Source organism: Lates calcarifer, linkage group LG16_LG22 (genome assembly GCF_001640805.2).
Source record: "Lates calcarifer isolate ASB-BC8 linkage group LG16_LG22, TLL_Latcal_v3, whole genome shotgun sequence".
NCBI classification, from domain to species: domain Eukaryota; kingdom Metazoa; phylum Chordata; class Actinopteri; family Centropomidae; genus Lates; species Lates calcarifer.
Genome location: NC_066848.1, coordinates 21,393,163 through 21,415,621, shown reverse-complemented (window position 1 = coordinate 21,415,621; position 22,459 = coordinate 21,393,163). Strand labels below are relative to the sequence as shown.

Sequence of the window (22,459 nt, the reverse complement as noted above, 5' to 3'; positions counted from 1 at the left end):
CCACTACTTCCTCTGCAAACATCTGATATAACTGGAATACAGCAAACCCAAAAAGTCGAGGTGTAGACACATCTGTGCACTCTCCTGAGGACAGAGACAAAAATTTTTTAAAAATGATTAATGTTTTTGTTAAGTTTTGCCTCTGAATACTCCTTCCTCCACCCTCAGGCCAAAATGTTGACCCTACATGCTACTAAATTTTTCCTCACGTAATGGGAAGATTGCTGTTACATCTACTAAGCATATTCCTGCTCCCCAGAGGATGAAGCTCTGTGATCTTAATGACTGCATGTCGTTTTTCCTCTACACCAGCCTCAGGACAAACTGCATTTTAAAATCTAATAATGTGTAGGCTGTAGAATATTTGTCAGTATAAACAGTGCTGCCTACAGAGCCTCCATGGAGCTCCTGACTTACAGTTCTGTGTAGGAGGAGGCTGTTGTTACTGATTCAATAGTAGCTGGCCAGAGCAAAGTTTATGTGGTTTATGTAGTCTGCAAATCAGTGTCATGGTATAAAAAATATACTGATCTTAGTTTGTATGAAATAATAGGAAAACATAAGAGAGCTCATTTTCTCACACACATGTTCACATGCTTTCAAAAAGATGTAGTTTCTGCATTATTTTTTAACCATGCAGTCCACAAGTCACTCGAGAGCTGCTTTTCATCAAACTGTGAGTCCCACAGTCAGTTAAGATGATCAATCAGTTTGACGGATGGTGTGAGTCATACTGCCATTATCAACTCTCTCCAACTCATCCTCCACTGAGAGGAAACTCAGGCAACCCCTTCCCCTGGAAATCTCTCCCTCTTCACCTCCCACTCCCACACATTTGCCTCGTTCTTCACTGAGAAAATTCCAAGTGCTTCCATATCAGGCACAAAATGTGTTGCCCCTGCATCGACTTAAAGTCCATTCAAGTAGCATGACACAATTTGACCCTATCAACCAGAAAAACTTGGATGACATTCTACAACATCTGAAATCATCCTCCTGCTGCCTTGATATTCTGCCAACAGGATTGTCTCAGACCTTCTGCAAATTGTCACCACGTCTCTTCTCTCAGGTGATTTCCCACAGGCCCTGAAAACTTCATCATTAAGCCACTCTTAATGAGCAATGGAGAACAATGGAGACACGTCACTAATAAACATTTGCAGGCCCATATCAAATCTCTGATTTTACACTGAACAACTGATTTGATATCAGGATTTGCAGCACTGAGGCTGCACTGGTTAAGATCTTCAGTGACATCCACTAAAACACTGACAGTGGCAGAACTGTCAGAACTGGCGTACTAAAATGGTTTGAAACGTACTTGAAGGACCAAGGGACTATAGCTCTGGGTAAGTGCATTGAACAAATCATCGATGGATGTATTGAATTTTCCTCATTTAAACAAAGACAAAACTAAAGTAACTGTTTTTGGAGACCTCAGTTGATTTAAATCAAGGCTGAAAAGCTTTCTGTCCACCACTGCCTTTTATTAGTGATAATAAATAATCTCTCATTTCTTACATTTTTATTTTGCATTCTACTCTTGTCTCTCTTTTAACCATTTTAAATTTCTATGTGCTGTACAAATAAAGTTGCCTTGCCTTTAACTGTATATATCTATATACAGTTAAAGGCAATATATATCTCACATTACCAAAGTTTAGGGCTGTCAACATATTCATATAGTCTGGATGCAGAGAATTCTATCAGTTGTATCAATGTCAGTACTGTTTAAGGGTTAAAATGACATGACACTCCCTCTGTGCACTCAGAGGCAGGGACAGTCTGTGACAAGCTTGTTTACATTTGCACCAGGGCATCACATGAGCAGAGCCACCCCATTAAACTAGATTCATGCAATGAATGGTTAAAACCTTGATACGAGTATCCTATCTGCAAAATGTCCACCAAACGTTCAGTACAGGAGCTGGAGGTGAGAGTGCTGCAGAGCTCATCACAGAACCACCCACTTCCCCTCTCCACTCTGGTTTAGATCCAAATGTGCCTGAGGAGAGAACTTCATTACACAATTCATTTTGTGGTCATTACGATTTGTCACTGTCCTTTCACTCAGGGTGGTCAGCATGGTTCCTTCTCTACTGCTGATTTTCCTTCACCTGAAATTCCAAAACAAAAATAGAAATAAATTCCTGGTCAGTCCCACCGCCTCTCTCCAGATGACTGGAGAGTGGAAAGCCTTGCGATTTCACCTGTCAACATTCAAACAGACTGAACTCTCTCAAGTGATGAGGGCAGGTCAATTTGTGAACAGAGGTGAATGTGTCTGGCCTTATTACAAGACAAGCATGTATATTTGCATGATTGACAAGAATCTCAGCCATGGCAGCTACCACCAGCCGATCCCAGCTATGCTCCAGGCCTCCTCCCTTCTGACCAAATTGAGATTTTCTGATTTTCCTGCTCCTGAAAAGCAGGTAGTGGCAAACTAAACTCCAGTGTGTGGCAGCCATCTGGTAACATAACAGCATCACCGTCATTTGTGTCCTCTATGTCTTCTGACATATATGAAAATGAAAAACAGTGAAGTGACGTGAAATTGGCTGCGGCTAAGTCAACCACAAACATGAACAGTTCCCAGCTGATTTGTTTTGGCTGTCTGTTGTCTCACTGTTGCATGAAAAAAAACCAAACACACACACACACACACACACACACACACACAGAGGCCCACTGAGTATTGCAGTTTCCATAGCAACAGTGATAGTGATGGAGAGTGGGTTGGTGTTGGTGGAGGGTGGCAGGGAGGTTGAGCAAGAGAACGACAGAGAGTGTGAAACTACAGCAGTAACTGAGGTGGAACAGTGGAACTGAGAGTGTATGTGAGTGAGGGTAAAAAGAATGAGTGGAAAACAGAGCCAAAGAAAGAGAAACAGGGCGCTGTTTTCTTTGTTTTCTCTCTAGTGCACACATTCATTCATGCATCAGCCCTGCTCCCCTCTTCCCAGGTGGAGGGACAATGACGCTGGCTCTCTGACTATCTCTTCTCATTATCATTCCCCCTCCCCCTCCATCCGTCTCCCACTACAGCTGGATAAGCCAACCACTAACCGGCTCGAATCTCCGTTACAGAGCAGGGATTTGAAGATTGCACCCTCACATTTGTAATCAGATGTAGGAGAGGATTATCTCAAGGTCTCCTCCATCTTGTGCACAGCCGGGGGCTGCTGAGACAAAGGAGAAAGAAAAGAGGAGGCTGTGGAGGAGAGCAAAGAGAGATCTCAGGCAGCTCAGTGAATGATGTGGAGTTAAAGACAGAGAGGGAGGGAGAGGTCACCTGTGGATGTGAAGAGGAGGGGGAGGAGGATGAAGGCTTCCTAAGGAGCTGCACCCATCACCCGATTCATCCGAAAGGGAAAGAGGGGAGTATAGAACCTCAGCAGCAAGTAGATCACTGTGAAAGGTAGGCTGGTGGATGAAAGCGTTCAAATCTGTTTGAACATCAGTTTGTGTTTATGGATGTGTATCTGATTGTGAGAGGGGTGTGTAGAAGGTTGTGATGGTTCTGTTTCAGGGGCTCAGCCCACTTCCTGGGGTAATTTTAGCACCAAGAGACACTGCACGTCGTTTCCTTGAATGAGTCAGAAGCCATGCCTGTTGTCTGTGTGTGCCAGAATTCACTCAATTTAAACTGTATTCCAAAACTGGAATTTAATCTAGCATCCTAAACAGCATCTGACAAAAGATTACATGTACAAAATTCAGGCTGAAATATGTGACACACTACATGCAGGGATTCGACACACCTTCAGACTCGGCACTGTTAGTAAGCACTGACTTGTTGCTATCTGAATCCTGTGACTCACTTCATGTCATATGTTCATATGATGTGATCTGGACCTGGACAACTATTCACATCATCAGAATCACCCTGCAACTATTTTTTAAAATAACAGTTAAACATACTTCAAAGTATACCTATTGACCTTCTCTGAGAGTTAGATGAGAAGAACAATACCACTGATTTGTCTGTGTGTTAGGTCCAGAGCTGGAGTCAGGACATGGTTAGCCTAGCTTAATGTAAAGGAAGCTGGAAGCAGTTTTAATGCTAAACTAGCCTGGCTCTGTCCAGTGTTCAAATATACACCTGCCAAGCCCTCTGAAGCTCGCTGATCCACACCTGTCGTCTCGCTTGTTTAATCTGTACACAAACGAGTTACACTTACACTTACAGTTACATTTTGTGTTTTGTCAGGGGAATTATTTCTTGCTGAACTACAGTCAGGGCAGTGACTATGTGCAGGGTCCAGTGGACAGTGAAGTTGTCTGGTACTGTACCATGGCTCTGAAACCAAAACCTGTGCTCATCAGCTGTTTTTGGCTACCTGCACTACAGGTAGCAGTGCTGCACAGAAAAACTGGGCGATTGGATAAACTGTAGTTTGTCAGCATGTGACTTCCTCTAAAAGCAGAAACTGTCATTTTTCTGTTTCTGTGAATACACTAGATTAGATTAGATAAATAAAATACAACATGTTGATGGGTAAGCTTTAGAGGATGTTGATAGGTGTGTTGAGGGTTTTCCTTCATTATAAAATCCCTAATTTGCATGTTACTCTTAGACCAGGATTTCTCACCACAAATGAAATTTTATGGGCAAGGACGAGCAACAAAGATTGCCAGCAACACAGGTCACAGTTGAGGTGTGGGACTGTTGTTCCATGTAGCTTGAGCACTGTCTTTTGTGATGTTGCCCTGTCTAATGCTGCTCTGTGCTTTTATCCTGGAGATCCAGTCCAGCCTCTTGTTGAACTGCCTGCATGTTTTATTACAGATGAACTGTTAACAGTTGCAGCAATATGAATGGATTTGGAGAAAGCAGTTTTGGTTTGAGTGCATATGGCAGTCCTCAGCATTAAAACCAGCATACAAGCACACAGCTCAGAATGATGATTTCCCATAGTCGTTTTGTTTGTCAAATAAAACATATTTTGCAAGAAAGCTCAGTAAATAGCAGCATCTCGACTCCCATTCAGACTTCACTCTTCATCTTAATTTGAAGAAGTGAATCTTTTATCATTATCTCAGTGTTAATTTAAATAAAGTTAACTTAAACTGTCTAGTGCTCCCATTCAGAACTATTTCAGAGCTCATAATCATGAGTTCAATTTATTTTTCATTTAACTTATCACATGAATTTGTGTAGAAGCATTGGTAGTTTACTTTAAAAGCATTGTAATTTACATATGGAGGATTATTATGTCTAAATTCCACTGTAATTTATACTATTACATATTTACCACATACACACTGTGACATCCCCAACTAAACTTTACAGAGACAAGGCAACTGTTGCTCCTGAAGGTGTTTCACCACCGTTCACAATCAGTTTTGATGTTTTCCAGCTGTGAGTAGCTCCTCCTCTTTTGCACTGCACAGTGGATCTATTTTTTTTAGTTTGCATACTGACTTTTTGAAATACACATGCACAATCCACTTCACAGGCTATTCTGTGAAGTGGACTGTGAGCAGCACTGTCATCTCAGTAACAGTGACAGTGAAAAAATGTACATGTAACCTGACTGTTCATATAACTTCAGTGATATATTTGTTCACTGGGGGATGCTGTAATGAGCAATACTTAAAGACACTCACATGCCATGTGAAAGGATTCAATATTTGTTTAAACAAATATATTTGTTTAACAAAGTGCAAAATGTAGGAAGTATCTGAAAGAAGCTCAAGGACTGTGACAGGTACATACTATTATGTACCATGCCATTGTGGAGGCCATAAAGACTAGAGGACAAAAGTAACCAAACCCCAAACTTAAATCTGTGACAACCTTGACATCTATTTGTGAAAAACAGGGACTGAACTGTCTGGACAGTTTTTCAGCTTGTCACATGGATTAAACCAAACTATGACTCCATTTTACTAAAAAGTAGATTCATGATATTTATTGAAAATATCTACTCTATACAAAATTGCTTTCAGAAGTGTCAGTACATGTGGTTTTCTGTCTTCTGTGTGTGTTGTGTCTGAGCTGAACATGTATGAAACATCCAGACACTGTGTTTTATTTCTTCTTAAAGGTCTTCCATGGCAGAGGCCAGGCAACCTGTGTCGGAGCTGTACCATCAAGGGGGAACTGTTTCCTTGGGATCAACCCTCTCTGGTCAGTCTGTCTTTGATGCCTCCACACTGGCAATAAAACCCTCCAGACTGGCTGAAGGACCAGGTTACACCTGTCCGGAGGAGGTCAGGGAGGTTGTCAGTGAGATCTGTACAGCAGCTCCTTCTACCAGAGAAACTAATTGCAGCAGTCTGAGAGTCAGTGGAGAGCCTGGCGAACACGGACAAAGTGCATCTAAACACTGTGTGCCCCCCAGGGTTTCAAGCCGCCCCCATAGTCTAGCTGAGACATATACAGTCTCACATCATCACACGACAGTTATGAATGCAACCGATGACGCCCCTCAGGCTGGCAGGACACTACAGAGTATAAAGCCAGCCTCTCTGCCTGTTCACAGGAGTCACTCAGACACTTTACCTCTGCTTAAACAAGCAGGCCCCCCCCAGGCTCCAGACAGTGAGACCGGTGGACTTGATTACCATGGAAGAGATAAGAGTATCCAAGAGGCTGAGAATCACTCCATGTTAGCCTGCAAGCAACCCATGCAGCTGCAGCAGTGTAACATTGTCACCACTGTTTGCCGAGGGGTCAGCGGTGGAGAGAGTGGTGTGCAGCCGCCTCAAAGCAGGTGTGTCTGTATGTCGTCCCCCAAGGCGGCAGTCAGAGTGGAGGGTGTTGAAGAAAAAGACCGTCTTCTTCCTAAATGTGACAAGGCACTCTGTTATGGCTCTTACATTCATCATGCCAGTGTTGAAGACACATTTGCTGCCTACTGCCATCCCCAGCCCATCCCAGCCCCCTCCCAGCTGCTGCCACGCCTGGCAGGCATAGAGCCAAGCGACATGCAGCGTGCGATGGTGCCTCCTTCAGTAACGGACCACCTGACCTTGCCTCGCCTCATCTCTTCTGTTAGTGAGACTGGCCTGGATGCCAAACATCTGCTGCGGTGCTGCAACCTCAACTACTCTTGGATCAGCTCTCTGCCTCCTGGTGCTGGGCCACAAACCCAAAAACACTTCAGTGGAGAGGAGTGCTGCAGCAGTCCCATTGGCCATGTTAGAACCATGACCCGGGACATTGGGACTATGACAGCCCACAGAGAGCTGAGGGATGTTGGGGTACAGACAGGACAGACTGCCACACCTCATGTGTTCCCCCAGATCTGTGTGGCAGAGGAGAACAGAGGTGAGGCCTCCTGCAGCCAGACTCCATCACTGACGAACACTGACAGTGATGGAGGCAAGAAATCAGGTGGTGCTCTTAAGTCCCCAGTGAAGGAGGTGAAGTGGGATGCGGAAGGAATGACATGGGAGGTGTATGGGGCGTCTGTGGATCCTGAGGAGCTGGGTCTGGCCATCCAGAGACACCTGGAGCTGCAGATCAAGGAGACAGCGAGCCGTGCAGCCAAGCTGTCACGCCAGAATACCAACACCTCCCGGCAGAGCGGGAACACCTCCTGTCAGAGAAAAAGGAGCAGAATGATAGGCTCCATCCGAACCTGCTGCACTCGCACCACTACAGCTGTGGACTGACTAACTAGCTGACAGATGGACAGGACAGTACCTGAATACTGTGTTCAGTAGCCAGTATGGCTACTCATAGCCTCAGCCTCAAATGTCACCCATCTGATCAGGTCTATGGAAGATAGAATAATCTGCATACAGAATGACCTGCAATAGAAAAGCTTCATGTGAAATGATGTCTTATAATTAAAGATTAGATTTATTATCATGTACACTGAAATCAAAAGAAAAAATGCTGAAAAGGAAATGAATGATAAACTAACCAGTGATTTATATTCCATCATTTATTGTTTAAAGTTCAATATTTCAACCATTGAAAATGGGATTCTTGCAGCTGTTCACTGCCAGTGTTTTCAAAGGGCTGCTCCATGTAGGTGGATCTTCATAATAAAATACTTACAGGGCACTGACACCGAAAAACAACATCAGTGTACAGTGTAAAGCAATCTGATACAGTCCTGCACTAAATATGACTCTTGTAAAGCTTCTAATGAATGTGTGGGATGGTGAATAAAATGTGATGCTGTGAAAAAATGTAAATACAGTGTTGCCTCAACTCAACCCTAGCCCAGCATATAACCAACCTTAACCTACCCTTTAAACAGTAGCTAGGCCTAACCCCAAATCTCAGTTTAACCTCCCACTGCATTCTTGCTTCTCCTTCTCCTACCTCTCCCCCAGGAAGTAATACTGGAAGACAAAAAAAAGTAGTGGACAGATGAACTCACCTGTATCTGACAATGGAAACAGATTGATCATGTCCTTTGGAAGGGAGTTCCATACCTTGTGGACTGCAAAGTAAATGTATGTATTGTGTGTTTTCAGACTATGAAAACAAGATGGCAGTCTGTTATTGAGTGAGTGATGGTCATATCTCAATACTAACGTGTTTCTGTATTTCCCAAGCATGGTTTAAACTCTTGAAGCTACAGATTCCGTACATCTTCCTTTCCTGTATATTTATCATAGGTCTCATTCATGTTTTTGTTTTTTTCTTTTGCTTTTTTTTAGGTTTAGGATGTGATTGAAATAATATATTTTCTTCTTTTTTTGTATGAGCATAGAAAAAGGGCGTGATCAATCTTTTTTTTTACCAAATATACAGAGAGATTAACAACACTGGAAAATCTTCAGCCATTTTAGACTGGATTTTTGTGGGAGTAGAGCGTACACACAGCGACAAGCTAAGTTTCATCCAGTCCAGTAGATAATGAAGTATCACATGTTCCATTCTTCTTTACTTCTAATATTGGCTGTGTTGGTATTTGAATTATATGTAATTTTCTTCAAGTTAAGTTACTTTATGTGTTAAAATGTGCTCAAGCTATTTTTCAAAAAAAACAAGAAAAATACTGGACTCAAATTCAATTTTCTTGGAAAATTGAGTGCTTTAGAGACATTTCATGATCACCTGTGAAAATGGGACTCACTTTGGTCGCATCATTTCTGTGTAACAATAAACAACATAAACAGAAGTATCAACAGTTGTATGGTTGGCTGTGTTCAGTGAGTTAGGTGTGATTCAGTCTGATGGAAAAGCTAATAATCACCTGAGTAAAAAGAATAAATGATACAGAAATAAATACTACACTTGATACATTGTTCAACTTGATTTTTAAACAAGGTTTATATTTGTTTCCATCCATCCATTAGCTACACAGCCTACCCTAGAATCATGGGCCAAAAGATAGGAAGGACTGACCCACTCCTAGTTGACACTGGGTAAGAGCAGGATCCAAGTGCATTAAATAAATACACTAACAATTCATTTATTTCACTCACTTTCCTCATTGCTTATAAGTTAATATAAATGATATTTAAACTTATTTAACTCATTGTACAGTAATATACTTATATAATTTCATCTTTTTCCTATCTTATAGCACATTAGTACCATTTCTCACTGCTCTGTGGAGGATTATTGATTATTGTGTTTATTTGTTGTGATTATTGACAGCACAGGAGAGAAATCTATCAGAAAGGGCAGATTCTTTAAACTGATCACTTTCAAATACCATAGAATTGTTGATTTTCTTGTTTAAATGTTGATGTTGAAATAATCATGTTTCACAGCTCTATTGAGATTAAAGACATATGCATATAGATAATATAGACATAGATATATTCCACTTAACATAGAAACTTTTCGTGGGTCAGTATAATCTTGGGCAGTTTTCCTGTAAACATATGAAAGCAACAGGTACATGTGTCAGTGGTGGATATTTCACCCTGTTAATGGTACATCTGTATTTTCCATTCTACAGTCATACATAGATGTCATTAAAAAGGCAAAATGGTCTAAATGGAGGATAACTGGTTTCATCTGGTCTAAATGTATTACATTTAACCTGGGTATTGTATTTTGTTACATGACTTTGAAGAGTGACTGTATCTGCTTTTCACTCAGTCTATAATGCTAATATTGGAATATTAAATGAAGTTCATTACTTTTACCTGCATAATCATACAACATATCTTAGCAAATATTGGGCAGATTAGAATGACATCTGCTGTGAATATCCAGAGGATGATTCCTGGTGATATTGGTGGCCTGCTTATTGTGTGATTAACACCACTGTTAGGCCATAATTTCACATTTTGGCACAGGAAATATTAAAATCTAATGGATACATGCCATGAAGTTGCATAGGCCAGTTTTGAGTGATATCTGATTGATGAACATGAATGGCATATACCAGTAGAGGAGAATATCATCAGCCACTTTTCAGTCTCAGTGCTGATGTATTTTCATGACCCCATAGTCTTTCCACTAGCATCAGGAAGAACTGAAACCACATCTGTCTCCAAGACTAGCTACATCACAATCAGCTGCAGTGTTGGTCCAATACGTGTTAGTGTTGTTATTCTGGGATATAATATTTACACAGGTGAATGTTATTTATGATGAAACCATAGATCTATGAATACGCCCAGTAAAAGTATTATTGAATGCATCATTGAAAACATGAAATATTACTCAGTAGAACATATTTATAGTCCAGGCCTTAATCAACTCCACCGCCCACTTTATTCTCACATCTGAATACCTGATACAGATGTATCAGCTTAGAAGATGTTTGGTGAAGTAACGGGAAAGTACATAATGTAGGTGGTATAAAACACGTAAATCACACTTTTTTGTATGTTTTGAACATTTAAGTGAAGTAATTCATTTTGCTTTTCATCTTTACAGATTTATTCAGCAAAGACAATAGATCAGATCAGAGCCACACAAATGAGATTCATTAGTGGGATTCATTGCAGTGACTGAAACAGCGATTAAACAATGAATAAAATGTGATTGTGTCTAGAGTGTCATATTCCCACTATTAAACACAAGCTGATAGTTAAATGGAGAATGAGACAGGAGACTGAAGACAGCAGCATCCCTGCAACTGGATGAAAATCCAGTCAGAGATTTTATTGTATGTTTCACCTTCAGTTACTCTGAATGATTCCATGACATTTTAATTAGAAAAAAAGCATATAACCCATAAATTCATTCCAGAGGTTGAGGTCAAGTTTAGGTTTAGGTTGTTTCTTAAGAACATACATTTAGTTTATTTCCCATGAATTGTTTTCATACATTTTAGTTCACCATATATGACACTACAGTATATATCAACAACTAACATGTATTGCTATTTAATGCTGACTTTAACTTGTGAAACTGACACTGAATGTATATCCGTTTTCTTCAGTGATTCCCATCAATTCATATTTCCTCTCTGTCTCTTGTGTGGTGTTGAATTCACTTCTAGAGAATATAAAAAGTCATCAACCCTGCTGTTGTCTTAGTTGAATGTGAGGCTATTTAAAACCAAGTGGATTATTCCCCTGAAGTTTAAATGGACTGTGTGACATTGTGAGAAGTTAAATGAGAAGATGTAGATCAGTTTCTTCTCTGTATGTCCAGTATAGAAATAAATAGGTCATGGAAGTGTTCAGCATAGCTTAGCACAATGACTGGAAGTAGCCTGCTCACCTAGCTCCATCAAAGAAGAATCAATATGTGTTAATGGGGTTGCAGTTCTGACCAAAATTGTACTACAACAAAACCTTAGTTGGTGGATCTGTTTACTGGATATACAGAGATGAAACTGGATCTTTTTATCTGACATTGTATTTTTACTCTCTGAATGCAAAATAACAAAAGTTACCATTACAGTGGACAACGCAATGTTACAGTAGAGCAATGCTGACATCAAATATTTTCACTTTGTGTAGTCTCAAATCCTTGTCATATAATGTGTGAGTTCTTCTGTTCTTTCATTCTTCTGTTCATACTGTGACATGAAGAACGTCTGTGAAAATGAGCAGCTTGGCAGTGTTAAGCAAGGAGGGATTTTTTTACTCTGTACTATTCCTTCTCTGATTCTCTGTGTGCTGCCTCATACATTACAACTGAATTTGAGAATAACTGCATTAGTAACCACTGTTAAAGGCTCTCCATATTCATATATCAGGTTTCAGACAAGAATTAACACGGAATGTCCACTTGTGTGTTTGTCAGTTGGGAGTGTTGTTAAAATGTTGTTTTAATTGTATCAAAGAGGAATCTGCCCAAATCTTGATGCCAGCAATAAAATCACAGAAACTCTGTGGTGATTTTGTCTTAGTGAAATGTGATGGTTCAGTGTGTAGGCCATGCTGTTCAGAGTTGTACAAAGTTTCTAAATTTGTTACAGTTGAAGACTATCGTGCCACTTAACAGCAACATTCACTCTCATTCTCAGTAAACTGTTTCATAATATAAATGGAATCTAGTTATAGATTATATTTAAAGTCATTAAGGCACGCACACTACCCCATTGCTAATCATACTGATAATAATGATGTCCTAATGATCCATAAATGGCTTCTTCTGAGACCTGTTTGCTGCTGCTTTGTCTAAATATCAATAATCTGTTAAACAATGTTATTACAAGATCATCTTTGAAATTCACAACAGTTATTTGTAAAACAGACTCAACGTCTTTAACTGGTAATACCGTAAATACAAGGGGAAAACATTTTCACATGCTTACAAAAAGTACTTCAGTTCCAAAAAAACAACGTCCATAATTAAAACCGATCAAAGCACACTGAGTATCCCCTCACAGACTGTAGTGCGAACACAGTAAATACAAAGTAATGACGAGGGGGGCCCGGTAGATGTGAACACAGCGCTGTGATGACGCAGGAGGAACCGGAGCGGAAGCGTGGGCGGAGTAAAGCAAAGAAGGTGACAAAATGGCTGCGACCATGAAGAACGTGGATGAGATTCGGAATCGAGTAATACTTGGAGAATTTGGAGTGAAAAATGTAAGTCACTTTCTAACAGTGGTTTTTATAACATGTTCCACTTGTTCCACGTCCGCATGTGACGGTCAGCTCGTGTATAAAGCTCCAATGTTACCGTGTTACGCGTTTGACACGAGCTGAGGGAATACTCAGTGTTTATGACAGTATAAGCCATGTCAGTGTTCCTGGTGTAACGTGTATAATACCACTGCACAAATACACTGACCGTTTAAAGTAACCGTAACAACACCAGATTGTTGCCTGACGCCTTTTGTTATTATAATGATTGATTAATCGATTGATTGTTTGCTGTTTTTAGGTTCATACGACAGATTTTCCCGGGAACTACCCCGGCTATGATGACTCTTGGGATATGGAAAAATTTCAAAAGGTAAACTAGGTGAAGTGTTATGTATGTATGTCAAGTGTGAATCAGTGAGCACTGAATCAAAGTGATGTAGGAGTTGACTGTATGATCTCCTGACTGTTTGCAGAACTTCAGAATTGACGTAGTGCAACTGGATGAGAGCAGTATGGAGTTTGACATGGTGGGGATAGACGCAGCTATCGCCAATGCCTTCAGGAGGATCTTACTAGCAGAGGTGGGATTCACATTCAGTCATGTTTTATCATCTGTGTCATTGGGCAGCTCCTTAGGACACCCATGCAAAACTGAAAGAAACACTAGGGAAATATACTCCAAATCCACAAAGGCAGCACATAAGAAAGACACCTATACTAATGGGGAAAGAATTTCTACTCAAGAAGTGCTTCAGGATGCAAGGGTGAGTAATGGGCTTGATTTGGTTGAATGGTTGTATTTTTTCCCTATTTGTTTGTGTTGTGTATTTGGAGTATTTTTTAGTTCGAGTGTATTTCCAGCAGTCAGAAATGTGCTGATTGATCTGTCCAAAGCATTTTATGTAGCTGACCATGATATTCTAAAACTTAGACTTTTTAACAGAGGAGACTCTGAACTAGCAGTTTCTCAAACTCCCTTAGTAATAGATCTCAGTGTATTAGATATGTTGGTCTATGTACTGATACTGTGTTCATCCACAAGGGTGTACCACAGGGTACACTGTATTAGGTCCACTTTTGTTTCTGATTTTTATGAATAATTTGAGTCAAAATGTATTGGTTGCTAATTTTCATTTTTAAGCTGATGACACTGTTATATACTGCTCTAAGTCGACTCTTGTACAGGCCGTTGAATGCTTGCAAAATGCTTTTACTGTTCTTCATAATTCCCTATTTGAGCTGAAACTTGTTCTTAATGCAACGTATACAGACATATACTGTTAACTGGCTCTAGGTATATTGATAAGTTATCCCTTTAGTGGTCAACTCTATTTCACTAAGGGAAGTGAGTTGGTTAATTCTCATAAATATTTGTATGTTTTGATCGGTGACTCTCTTACCTTTAAACCACATGTGCTGCACCAAGTCAAAAAGCTCAGGCTATTTGTTACTTCCAGAATAAGTTGTGTTTCTCTTTTGATGTAAAAAAGCAACTTGTTGCTGCCACTTTTTTGATGTTTACTGGACTATGCTGATGTTTTATATGCATATGTCTGTTCAGTGTCTTCATACACATACAGCTTACCATGCTTCCCTGAGGTTAAGTACCAAAGTTGGGTAGGATGGCCTGCTCTGCACAATCTTAGGCTCTGTCATTGGTACACCTTTATATATAAGGTAATCCATATACATCTGCATCACACAGAAAAGGCACACACACACACTCTCTGTGTGTATTCTGCACCTATCTTTAAATACAATTAAATAAAAAAAAGAAAGAAATAGAGGCAGATTCCCAAAGATGTTGTTATTTTTAATTTTGCCTGGTTACATAGCTGAAATTATGAAATGTGGCTTCCTTGTGCTTGTTTTTTCATTTTCATTCAGGTTGTCCATTGTTTTTTTTTCTGTCTACAACTTTGTGTATTTATTTTGTGCTGCTGCCTGTCTTGATTCTTAATTTCATTGGCATTCTCCTAGTTAAATGAAAGTTTTTTTTTTTTAATTTCCCTTAATGTTTGTCCTCATGTACAGTGTCACTATTATGTTATTCATACAATTAGTAGAAGTTTTTTTGCCTTTGAAGGTTGATATACCACTTTTTCTGCCCGGTTTTGTTTGTTTCTATGAAGCCTGATGTGTAGAATCTGAGTCTTGATGTTTCAGATTTTGTGCAAACATATAGTGAAAGCTTTTTATTATTGTTTCTTATAGGTACCTACAATGGCCATAGAGAAGGTGTTTATCTATAACAACACATCCATCGTCCAGGATGAAGTCCTGGCCCACAGATTAGGCCTCATCCCCATCAAAGCTGACCCCCGCCTGTTTGAGTACAGGAACACTGGTAAAACAACACAGTAAACCACTCACTCAAATGACCACAGTGCTCCCATTTTATTCAGCTGTAATGTGTCACTAAAAGGCAGATGAGTATCCTGTATTGAATCCTGTATTGAATCTGCTTTTCAAATTTAATATTAATTCTTCATGGAATATAATTATGTTTAGCTTTTAACATTGGCATGTAAATAAAGTCATAAAGACCTAAATCTCAGATATTCAGTTTAAATCGGTAGATGTTTGTTGGCTGAGAAAGCAGAATTGATATGATATGAATGAAAATTTATGTGATCATCCCTCACTGCAAAAATATACAGTATGCCCGTGAACACACAGTGATGTTAGAGAGCAGTAGTAGAATACTTCCCTCTTACTCTACTTGCATGTTTCATTTTGACTTTTGGTCAAGTTACCTGCAGAATTAATGCTAATGTGCTACAGCTGATTTTATCTGCCATTGGTTTGCTTTGTAAATCTGGGTTTGGCAACCAGAAATTGGATTTGGTATGGGACTATTGGAACCCAAAACTACCACAAATACTCTGCTGTTGATTTTGCAAAAAAAAAAAGATATTGTCAAGCTTTTATATTATGTCTTTTTTTTTTTGTTTGCTTTTTTTAAGCTCCACCAAAATATTCACAGACAGCAGTCAAATTCTTAACATCTTCACCTGTGATGTTAGTGAGAAAAAAGTAAGATGTAGAGTTCATATTTTCATCCAGACCACTTCAAAATGGTCCAAAAATCCTGTTTAATTTTTCACCAAACCCAGTTCTATCACAGCAAATTCTTTTCTCCAGGTATAGCGAAGAATTATTCTTTTCCAACCACTGTTATAACCTGGCAGACAAGCATTTTTTTTTCCTTTTAAATTGAAAAGTAGCAACAGAGCATCTGAAGATCCTCGTGACCCTTTTGTAGGTATATTTTTAATATAGATGTGACTTTAGATCTTTGGTGTAAAGATGGTAAAAATGGTAAAAAAAAATAGAGTTGACCATCATGTCTCTATTGCATGTCTGCATGATGTCTCTTACATTGAAAACTCCCATCCCTCTCAAACCTGGCCTTAATGAGATGGACCCACCAGTGAATGCTTTTTACTCCAGGTGAAGAGTTGGCAGAGGAAGAAGGATCAGAAATAGACACAATTCAACTGCAGCTGAAGATTAAATGCAGCAGGAACCCCAGAGCCAGCAAAGACTCCTCTGACCCACGAGAGCTGTATCTGAACCACATGGGTAGGTTTCAGATGACACCAAATGAATGAATGATTACTTGTATTATTTGCACGTGTGGATATACAAACAGCATCTGTCAGCAGGGCACACTAACAAATGAGTGATTGTTGAAAATAATTAGTCAGATGAGAGGAATTTTCCAAGGCACTGACACAAGAAGATCTCTGAAGATCAAACATTAATGTGATTGGCCCATGCTGTCTTGTCTCAGTTTATTCAAGGGACATAAAGTGGGTCCCCATTGGGAACCAAGCAGATGTGTTTGCAGACTCCAGCATTGGACCCGTACATGATGACATCCTGATAGCTCAGCTACGACCAGGACAGGAGCTGGACATTCTTATGCACTGTGTCAAAGGAATTGGTAAGAGTTTGAGTGTCTGGATACATAGCTCAGTGCAGAAGATAAAGATATGAACGTTTTAAATTAGTATGAAGTGTACTGTACTGGCCTGTATGTGTTGCAAAATATATAAAAGTGCTAAAGCATGGAAATAAATTCTTGACCAGAGATCTGTATGTGTGCACAAGTCACCAGAAATAATGGTGCCATTGTTGCATTGTGCCTGAAATGGCCAGTAGACTGCAAGCTTTGACACAGCTTACATACAACATGACCTTTGTTATCAGTCCAGACACCCTAATGTTTAGTTGTCAGTATTTGCTTTGTGCTCAGGTAAGGACCATGCAAAGTTCTCTCCAGTGGCCACAGCCAGTTACCGCCTTCTGCCAGAGATCACTCTCTTGGAGCCAGTGGAGGGAGAAAAGGCAGAGCGTTTAAAACGCTGCTTCTCACGAGGAGTTATTGACCTGGAAGATGTTAATGGTAAGAGAGAAGTAACCAGACCAATCTATAATTGAATAGAAACCCAGAGTGTGTAGACTGCATGATGTAACTGTTAGTCTAAGGACAGTATGCTGCAGACATGTACCATGGTAATCCAAGATCTGCAACAGTGTACCAGTAAAGGCAGAAAAGAAGCCTGCGTTCGAGTAAACGTGGCTGTAAAGAATACAGTTTTAAAACTCAAAGAAATGTTTGCAAATGTTTTCTGAGAAAGGAAATGCTCATAACATTTATTTGACCTCAAAGATAAACACAGTGCATTTTGGTGAGTAATGTAATGTGAAAATAAATGTTGCTCCACAGGGCACCTTTAATGTTATTATATTTATGTTGTCCAGTCATGATAGTACGTTCTCACCCTATGATCATTTATATGATGTAGATTTCTGCTGTCTGTTTTATACAGTCCAGCTGTGCCCATGCAAAATTGGAAGGATGTTAGGGTGGCAGAGGAGATACATGATTGTGTTAGTCTGCAGTGAGTCCTTACATTGTGTAAATGTAATCCTCTTCTTCCTTGTGTTGTCCACTTCAGGGAAAAAGGTTGCGAAAGTAGTGAACAGTCGCCTGGATACCTGCAGCAGGGAAGTCCTCCGACATGATGACCTGAAGAACATGGTGAAACTGGGAAGAGTGCGAGACCACTTCATCTGTACGTTCATATACATTGTTTACATATACAGTGCAAACTGCTTCAAAGACTTCAGATTGTGCAGTGTAAAAATATCTATAGGAAATGAAAACAATGAAACCCAGTGCTCCCCTTAAGGGAATAGTTTGATGTTTTGAGAAGCACATTTTTTTTTCTTGTCAGAGTGAAAAGAGATGATCAAACCACTTACATCAGTATGATCATATGAAACTTCCACCAGGAGACAGCTTAGCATAAAGTTTGAAAACACATCTAAAGCTCAGTCAGCAAGATGAGAAGAAATCAATATTAATGTTTTCATGTGACTCTGTAGATTGCTCCTTTAAAAAAAATCTCTGTTGTAGTGAAATAGGAATGTGTAAATGCATGTCTATACAGCAGTCTGTATTGCTCGGTATTACTTCATTATACTGTATATGCATTCATGAATCTCCTTTCTCACACAGTTACAGTGGAGTCGACTGGCATCCTGCCTCCAGATGTTCTGGTCACAGAGGCTGTCAAAGTCCTCATGGCCAAGTGTCAGAGGTTTCTCAGTGAACTGGACTCTACTGACATGGAATGAAATGACGACTGTGCATGCCCAGACCCACCACAGAGGACCTGGTGTTGAAATATGCCACAGTGCCATGCCATATAAGTGTTTGGATGTGTGACATGGCGCTCTCAGTGGAATGGCTGTGTTGAGACTTGGCTGCATTGATAAAAACAACACTGTTGATGTTGTCATGGTTGAGAGACCTGCTTGTAAGTATGTATATACTGCTGTCTCTAGTTTTTATACCACTCTTGAGTTGAAGTTTTTTTCCTTAAATAAACATGCTGAATTTAAAAAAAGCAAACCAAAAATATCTAAATGTCCAGACAATTATTTTGTATGGATCTGTGCATAACATAAAACAAAATAGATAATAAGACATAATGAAAAGCATACATGATGAATGTAGAATATATGTTATATTCTTTCAGTTTAAAGACCTCATATAGACCTGATTATATCAGTGTGATCTCAGTTCACTGGCAGCCTGTGTCTGCTGCCAACAACTTCAGCTTCATTTCTCACTATTTTTGTATATTGCAATCCTTGGGTGGGAAAAAAAATACAGTAGATAGAGGGAAATGTTCTGCTGCTGGTCTTCATATAGCACTATCTAGAAAGTTGACCCAGAAAATATTAAAGAACTTTTCAGTCCAGTTATGAAAACATTCCTCCCACTAATCCCATATGCATAAATAAAGATACAGAAATGAAAGCCAGGTCTTAATTTACTGACACAGGTAACTAGAATGAAGCACAATACTTACATTGATTTAAAAAAAAGAAGAAAAAGAATTGTGCTATTGACATTAAATAGCCTAAAGAGGTTATGAAAGCTCTGATACGGATGAACAGATTATGTATTTCTTGCTTGGTAACAGGTATACAACAGGAGTAAAAATTCATTTTGCAACATGAACAGTTGAAGGTGAGAGTTTTTTGAAGTATGTTTGACAAAGCTGAAGACCATCTTGTATAGATATGTACATATAGATTAATAGGACAAAATATGAATGAAAAGGCATTCATCAGAAGCAGGAGGTCTTGTATGATGATTTCTAGTTTTTGTCGTTTCTTTGTGGGTGGGGGTGGGACCGTGAGCTTGTCATAATGCAGATATGCATCACTTTCCTGCTTCATGCCTACTTTTAAAGGCTGGTAGGTGTTTCTTCTATTTATTAAAGACAGACTCTGGGAAATCGATGTGGATTTGGGTTTGAAGTCCCAAACCACTGAGCTGCGATCAGAAATCTTCAGCCTGATTCAGGTGTTCCAAAAATGATCAGGAGCAGTGTCCAAGGCAGCAGAGTTTATTTGTCGACAAAGAAACCAGAGAACAGTTCACAGTGCATACATGATACACCTGAAGAGCTCCAAACTATACTGACTCTTGTCCCTCTTTTTATACAGCTGTGACTTTCCACGCCTCTTAGGTCATTTTATTGGTTTGTTAAATATACACCATTAAACATTGGTTTGTCTAACTGTCCTTCCTTGGTCCCCTCATTAAAATACACTATTAACTTATTGTCATATGCCACTGTCTCCTGAAAAGCACCTGGACTTTTCTTCCTTGCCAACTTCAGCTTACAGGGTCATGTCAGGGCCCTGTCCTCATCTGACCTGGCCTGATTGTATTTTTTAAAAACAAAGTTATCTTTGACTTTGCGCCATTATTTCTTAACTCTCCCTTGTATCATTTTTAAAAAAAATTGTGTCTTTTTCACGCTTTAATATGGATTATACAAAAGTATGCATTACATGCAGTGAACACTAACATCTACTCTTACACTGTGACATTTAACATATATCATTTTGAATCATACAGTAAATAATGATAATACCATTCAATCACAATATTCATTTACGATCATTAACTTGCTGCAACATCCACTCTTTTAGAGGCAATTTACTCTTTGCATGTCACTTACTCTTTGTTGACTTCTTACACTACTAAGTCTTAATTGAGGAGAACATTAGTGTCTTGCATCTTGCTTCACTAAGTATTTCCAGTCTATCTCCATACCAAAGAAAAGACTGCAATAGACCTGGACCTGATAAGAGATGGTAAACCTCTCTTTGATGTATGAGACCTCTCCAGCTCAGTTTTCCACAATTCAAGTACAGCAGTGACTTATGTATCAGATCTGTTTTCAGTGACAGTGCTGGGTGCCATCAGTGATCAAGGTAGCACTTAGTAATGAGTCACCCATTAAAGTGTGTTTAAAAGCTGTAACTTATGGCTTTATCAGTGATAATGATAAATTTAATACCTTTTTAGTCAGCCTTGTTAAAAAACATTGGGTTACCAGATGGTGAACAATTTCTCTGGCTACTGATACGTTAATGAAGTCAAGTCATTAATAGTTACTGTAAGTTGTTAATAAACAGTGACAAGGTCTCTCTTTCTAATGAGCAATCAGCAAAAGGTGGTTCATCATCAGCAGGTATACCTGATAAATAAATCATGGTTCTTTCAATAACTCAAGTATCCAGTTTTAACTGTTAATACAGTGGCAAGAAAAAGTATGTGAACCCCTTTCAAATTATAGTCATGTCTTTATAAAAGGCATCCATTAAACATTCACAGTGCTGGTGGAAAAAGAAAGTGAACCCTTTGATTCAACAGTTGGTTGAACCTTCTTTGGCAGTAATAACCTCAGTCAGGCCCTGCCAGTAGCTGTGGATCAGATCTGCTCAACGTTCAGGAGGAATTCTGGACCATCCCTCCTTAAGAACTGCTTCAGCTCCGACATGTTCTCAGGATGTCTGGTGTGAACAGCTCACTGAGCTCGCTCCACTGCATCTCTGTTGGGCTAAAATCTGGGCTCTTAAAGGAGGATTGTCTTTGTTTGAAGCCAGTCTGTAGTGGATTCACTTCATTGTTCATTGTCCTGCTGCATCACTCAGCTTCTACTGAGCTTCACCTGGTGGGCAGCCACCCTGACACTATCCTGTAAGACACCTTGATAAATATGGGAATTCATACTGAACTGTCCAGGCCCAGATGCAGCAAGCCCCAAATGATGATGGTCCCTCCACTGTACTTTGCTGTTGGAATGATGTGTTCATGTTGGTATGCAGTGCCCTTTTTGCAAGTTTCATCAGTCCACAAAACATTTTCCCAGGAGCTTTGTGAAGTGTCAAGGTGCTCGTTCCAGAGTGTCCTGCCACGGACACCCTGTCTGTTAAATGATGTTCCTATAGTAGACTCATTACAGCTAGGTTAACTGAGCGTCTGTGCATTTTGCCCTTGAAGTGGGCATACATCCTTTCTGGATGCTCACTTCTAGGGAGACTAGCCACTGCACTAAATCTTCTCCTTTTATACAGTTTATGTGACTGTGGACTAATGAGTATCTAAATTATTTGAGATGACTTTATAACTCTTTCCAGCTTTGTTAAAATAAACAATTCTTGATTGTTCATTTCTGAGATCTCTTTTTGTAAGGCATGGTTCACATCAGCAGATATTTCTCTTAATTTGCAAAGTTTGAGTAATCTTTTATAAGTCAAAGTAACTCTAACCCACACCTCCAAACGTGTCCAAACGGACTCCCCTTAGCTTTTGTTGTAGTCATTAGGGGTTCACATATTTTTAATCCTACACTGTGAATGTTTCAATGATGTATTCAGTAGGGACAAGAGCAATACAACAGATTGTGTTTGGTCATTACTGTAGTGAAGGTCCAACCACATTTTACATTTCTACCAAGAAGAAAAACAGGTCATTCCAAAAAATATCAGGGCAGGATGTTTCCTCCTACAACCTGGCCACCAAAAAGTTGCATTAATAATTTTAACCACTGATGCTTATTCCTCACATCTCAGAAATCCTTTATAAAAGGGTATCTCAACTGACCCTTAAGACATTTCACTGTCACTGAGGGGGAGAAACCTTTTACAGATTGTTTCA

At 39.6% G+C, this 22,459-nt stretch overlaps 2 protein-coding genes across 2 annotated transcripts; both read left to right on the top strand.

The window, feature by feature from the left end:
• The first annotated feature begins 2,777 nt into the window (after positions 1-2,777).
• On the top strand, positions 2,778-8,967 carry si:dkey-191g9.7 (uncharacterized). The gene is made up of 2 exons (XM_018693478.2): positions 2,778-3,421; positions 6,054-8,967. The coding sequence occupies exon 2, from the start codon at positions 6,061-6,063 to the stop codon at positions 7,624-7,626; it is 1,566 nt and encodes a 521-aa protein (XP_018548994.1). The 5' UTR covers positions 2,778-3,421; positions 6,054-6,060; the 3' UTR covers positions 7,627-8,967.
• Positions 8,968-12,788: 3,821 nt separating this feature from the next.
• On the top strand, positions 12,789-20,032 carry polr1c (RNA polymerase I and III subunit C). Its single transcript, XM_018693477.2, has 9 exons — positions 12,789-12,921; positions 13,220-13,291; positions 13,395-13,502; positions 15,136-15,268; positions 16,375-16,506; positions 16,718-16,870; positions 17,183-17,332; positions 17,889-18,005; positions 18,452-20,032. Exons 1-9 carry the CDS (start codon positions 12,850-12,852, stop codon positions 18,568-18,570), a joined length of 1,056 nt encoding a protein of 351 aa, XP_018548993.1. The 5' UTR covers positions 12,789-12,849; the 3' UTR covers positions 18,571-20,032.
• The last annotated feature ends 2,427 nt before the right edge of the window (positions 20,033-22,459 follow it).